Raw genomic sequence first — 5,145 nt, forward strand, 5'->3', positions numbered from 1 at the left:
CAGTACATTTGTCACAGCTCCCATGTAAGCTTAGTTAAGGCAACATTCTATAGCATGTGGTGCTTATCAGGTCTACAATGAAGATGACAATTATTTCTGCAATAAATTGTTGAGGCACAACTAGTCCAGATATTTATCAGTGATCGTTCATTTAGGATTTCTTTAATTTTGGACATTAGACAGGCAACATAATGCTTAATTATAGAATAAAAATTTTATTCAGTTTACTGTGTAGTTAAGTTTTGCATAGTTACTCATTTGTACATTTCGTTTTAAAACATGTGCTGAATGCCTTTTATGTAATCAGCCTCTTGCACTGTGTGCTAGAATGCAGCTGGGGAATGAAGACACGTGGGATCTATACCCAAGTGTGGAAAACACTTAGTTCTCAAACATAAATATATGAAGATGAATGTTGGACTGGGATAGGGTAAAAAACAGAGTGGTCATGAAAGACATCCCTGCAAAAGTGGTATTTGAGTGAAGACACAAAGGAAGTAAAGATGTGAACTGTGTGGACATGTGGGAAAATGGCATTCCAGACAGAAAGAAAACCATCTACAAGTCCTGGAAGTTGGGGCATGGCACAGGTTCAAGGAAGAGCAGGGAAACTCACGCATCAGGAACAGAGGGGAAAGAGGGGTGCATCTTTAGTTGCGATTCCCCTGAGCTGTGGATTCTTGTGCAAACGATTTATTAAGAAGCCGATAAGGAGGACGGGGAAGCAGAAAAGCTAAACAAAAGTGCAAGTTCAGGTGAAATCAACACCTCATCCTAATTCTTTGTGTGTTCTGTAATATAAATTACATTGCAAATTCTGTACCGTTTTAAGGTAAGAGAGCTGAGCTTTCACACTTCTGCAGCAGTCAGGCATTGGCACTTCTGAACACAAGGTAGTGCTCTGAAGAAGGTGGTAAGTGGAAAGCACACAGAAGCTATGAGAATGGGTACACAGAACCCGAAATAATTTCCCAGGAGATAAGAGAACATGGAATCAGAATACCAGTGCTCATTAATATTCAGCCACCCTTGCATTTAGATGTAGCCAGTATATTTATGTTGTAAGTAGATTCCTTTGGTTACAATGAAAATAAAAGACCACAGGAGAATAAGTGATAAATCGACAAGACCAGTTAGGATGCTATTGCAATATTTTTGGAAAGAAAAACTAGTAAGACTAGAACAGTGAGATATGGAAACAGAACTACTTTTTCTGCAACAGGTTGCTGGCAGAACACAGGTGTCTTGAAAACTACCTCTAAAGATGCTGTGTCGCGCCACTGTAGTGGCTTCTTCCTCTGCCTTTCTCTTCCTCCACTGTTGCCTCCCAACTCTAGTCAGCCTCCGGCCGGCCGTCTCCTTAACACAGAACACCATGCCTTCAATTAAGTTGCAGAGTTCTGGTGGAGAGATATTTGAAGTTGTTGTGGAAATTGTCAAACAATCTGTGACTATCAAGACCATGTTGGAAGATTTGGGAATGAATGATGAAGGAGATCATGACCCAGTTCCTCTACCAAATGTTAATGCAGCAATATTAAAAAAGGTCATTCAGCGGTGCACCCACCACGAGGATGACCCACCTCCTCCCAAAGTTTATGAAAACAAAGAAAAGCGAACAGACGATATCCCTGTTTGGGACCAAGAATTTCTGAAAGTTGACCAAGGAACACTTTTTGAACTCATTCTGGCTGCACACTACTTAGACATCAAAGGTTTGCTTGATGTTACATGCAAGACTGTTGCCAATATGGTCAACAGGAAAACTCCTGAGGAGATTCACAAGACCTTCAATTTAAAAAATGACTTTACTGGGCCAGGAGCTGTGGCTCACGCCTGTAATCCCAGCACTTTGGGAGGCCGAGGCAGGCGGATCACGAGGTCAGTAGATTGAGACTATCCTGGTTAACACGGTGAAACTCCGTCTCTACTAAATAAATACAAAAAAATTAGCCGGGCGTGGTGGCGGGTGCCTGTAGTCCCAGCTACTCGGGAAGCTGAGGCAGGAGAATGGTGTGAATCCGGGAGGGGGAGCTTGCAGGGAGCCAAGATGGCGCCACTGCACTCCGGCCTGGGCCACAGAGTGAGACTGTCTAAAAAAAAAAAAGAAAAAAAAAAAAATTACTCTACTGAAGAGCGGGAAGCCCAGGTACACCAAGAGAACCAGCGGTGTGAAGAGAAGTGAAATGTTATGCCTGACACTGTAACACTGTAAGGATTGTTCCAAATACTAGTTGCACTGCTCTGTTTATAGTTGTTAGTACTAGACAAACAGTAGACAAATGCAGCAGCAAGTCAATGGTATTAGCGGAATATTGTCCTCATTGCATGTGTAGTTTGAGTACAGATTCCAAACCTATGGCTGAGTTTCTTCCAGTATGATCAAAAGTTTCTTTGAATAAAACTGAACTGTAGGTTCTCTGTAAGTGGAATTTTGGCCTTTCCCTCTTTTTTGTAAAGCAATGTCTGCCTAGTTTATTGTCCAGTTAACTTTAGTGACCTTTTAAAAGTTGGCACTGTAAATAAACCAGCTTACAAAAAAAGTTTTCTGGACTAGAATTAACAAAATGTTATCTTTATTCATGAGTTGGAAACTGGAAAAAGGCTTCTTGAAGTAAATGTTCTGAGTGGAGTTACTAGAATGTCTTCCAACCTCCTGCAGTCAAGGAGAACCACTGTACTGATTAACCTGTATGTAGCAGGGCTCCCTTCATTGCATCTGAGGACTTGTTTTCTCTTTCTTTAATTTTATTTTTAATCCTCTTGGCTTTAAATATATTGCCTAGAGACTCAGTTACTACCCAGTTTATGGTTTTTTTGGGGAAATGTAACTGGACAGTTTGTTAGCTTTTCAATTAAAAAGACACTTCACCTATGGAAAAAAAAAGAGGGAGAGAAAACTACCTCTAAAAGCCAAAATGGGAAAGGAAAAGACTAATATCAACATTGTCATCACTGGACAAGTAGGTTCAGGCAAGTCCACCACTACTGGCCATCTGATCTACAAATGCATTGACGTCGACAAAAGAACCATTCAAAAATTTGAGAAGGAGGCTGCTTAGATGGGAAAGGGCTCCTTCAAGTATGCTTGGGTCTAGGATAAACTGAAAGCTAAACATGAACCTGGTATCACCATTGATATCTCCCTGTAGAAATTTGATACCAGTAAGTACTATGTGAGTATCATTGATGCCCCAGGACACAGAGACTTCATCAAAAACATGATTACAGGGACATCTCAGGCTGACTGTGCTGTCCTGATTGTTGCTGCTGGTGTTGGTGAATTTGAAGCTGGTATCTCCAAGAATGGACAGACCCATGAGCATGCCCTTCTGGCTTACACACTAGGTGTGAAACAACTAATTGTTGGTGTTAACAAAATGGATTCCACTGAGCAACCCTACAGCCAGAAGATACATGAGGAAATCGTTAAAGAAGTCAACACTTACATTATGAAAATTGGCTGCAACCTTGACACAGCAGCATTTGTGCTTATTTCTGGTTGAAATGGTGACAACATGCTGTAGCCAAGTGCTAACATGCCTTGGTTTAAGGGACTGAAAGTCACCCGTAAGGATGGCAATACCAGTGGAACCTCACTGCTTGAGGCTCTGGACTGCATCCTACCACCAACTCATCCAACTAACAAGCCCTTTCACCTGCTTCTCTAGGATGTCTACAAAAATTGGTGGTATTGGTACTGTTTCTGTTGGCTGAGTAGAGACTGGTGTTCTCAAACCCTGTATGGTGCTCCAGTCAATGTTACAACTGAAGTAAAGTCTGTTGAAATACACCATGAAGCTTTGAGTGAAGCTCTTCCTGGGGACAATGTGGGCTTCAATGTCAAGAACGTGTCTGTCAAGGATGTTCGTCATGGCAACAACGCTGGTGACAGCAAAAACGACCCACCAATGGAAGCAGCTGGCTTCACTGCTCAGGTGATTATCCTGAACCATCCAGGCCAAATAAGTGCTGGCTATGCCCCTGTACTGGATTGTCACACGGCTCACACTGCATGCAAGTTTGCTGAGCTGAAGGAAAAGATTGATCGCTGTTCTGGTAAAAAGCTGGAAGACGGCCCTAAATTCTTGAAGTCTGGTGATGCTGCCATCATTTATATGGTTCCTGGCAAGCCCATGTGTGTAGAGAGCTTCTCAGACTATCCACCTCTGGGTCACTTTGCTGTTGGTCATATGAGACAGAAAGTTGCCATGGGTATCATCAAAGCAGAGGACAGGAAGGCTGCTGGAGTTGGCAAGGTCACTAAGTCTGCCCAGAAAGCTCCAAAGCCTAGTGAATATTATCCCTTGTACCTGCCACCCCAGTCTTAATCAGTGGTGAAAGAACTGTCTCAGAACTGTTTGTTTCCATTGGCCATTTAAGTTTAATAGTAAAAGAATCGTTTAATGATTACAATGCATCGTAAAACCATCAGAAGGAGAGGAGAATGTTTTGTGGACCATGTGTGTACGTGTGTGTGTGTGTGTGTGTGTGTGTGTGTGTGTGTGGCAGTTTTAAGTTATTAGTTTTTAAAATCAGTACTTTTTTTTTTTTTTTTGAGACAGTCTCACTCTGTTGCCCAGGCTGGAGTGTAACAGCATGATCTCAGCTCACTGCAACCTCCACCTCCGAGGTTCAAGTGATTCTCCCGCCTCAGCCTCCTGAGTGGCTGGGATTACAGGTACCGGCCATCATGCCCAGCTAATTTTTGTATTTTTGTAGAGACGGGATTTCACCATGTTGGCAAGGCTGGTCTTGAACTCCTGACCTCAGGTGATCCGCCCGCCTCGGCCTCCCAAAGTGCTGGGATTACAGGCATGAACGACCACACCCAGCCTAAAATCAGTACTTTTTTAATGGAAACAACTTGATGAAAAATCTGTCACAGAATTTTGAGACCCATTAGAACAAAGTTTAAGAGGAAAAAAAAGAAATCAGAACTAACAAGATTTGCTTATGGACTTCAAAATTAATTCTCTATTTTTAATCAGTCTGTTTCTTTCTCTCTGTTTCAGCCTCTCTCTCTCTCTCTCTCTCTCTCTCTCTTACTTCTCTAACTCCCTCTCTCACCATATTTCTACTAATCCTTTCTTGGTATAAAGGGTAATTGTTCAAATTAGGTCAAATTTTTACTATTATTTGTCT

The 5,145-nt window shown here is 42.0% G+C and overlaps 1 protein-coding gene and 1 pseudogene across 1 annotated transcript; both read left to right on the forward strand.

The window, feature by feature from the left end:
• The first annotated feature begins 996 nt into the window (after positions 1-996).
• Positions 997-2,878, forward strand: LOC101148010 (S-phase kinase-associated protein 1-like). The gene has a single exon (XM_055358741.1). The coding sequence runs from the start codon at positions 1,265-1,267 to the stop codon at positions 1,892-1,894; it is 630 nt and encodes a 209-aa protein (XP_055214716.1). The 5' UTR covers positions 997-1,264; the 3' UTR covers positions 1,895-2,878.
• A 40-nt stretch (positions 2,879-2,918) lies between these two features.
• On the forward strand, positions 2,919-4,331 carry LOC101149459 (elongation factor 1-alpha 1-like; annotated as a pseudogene).
• The last annotated feature ends 814 nt before the right edge of the window (positions 4,332-5,145 follow it).

Source organism: Gorilla gorilla, chromosome 10, assembly GCF_029281585.2.
Source record: "Gorilla gorilla gorilla isolate KB3781 chromosome 10, NHGRI_mGorGor1-v2.1_pri, whole genome shotgun sequence".
Lineage (NCBI taxonomy): Eukaryota > Metazoa > Chordata > Mammalia > Primates > Hominidae > Gorilla > Gorilla gorilla.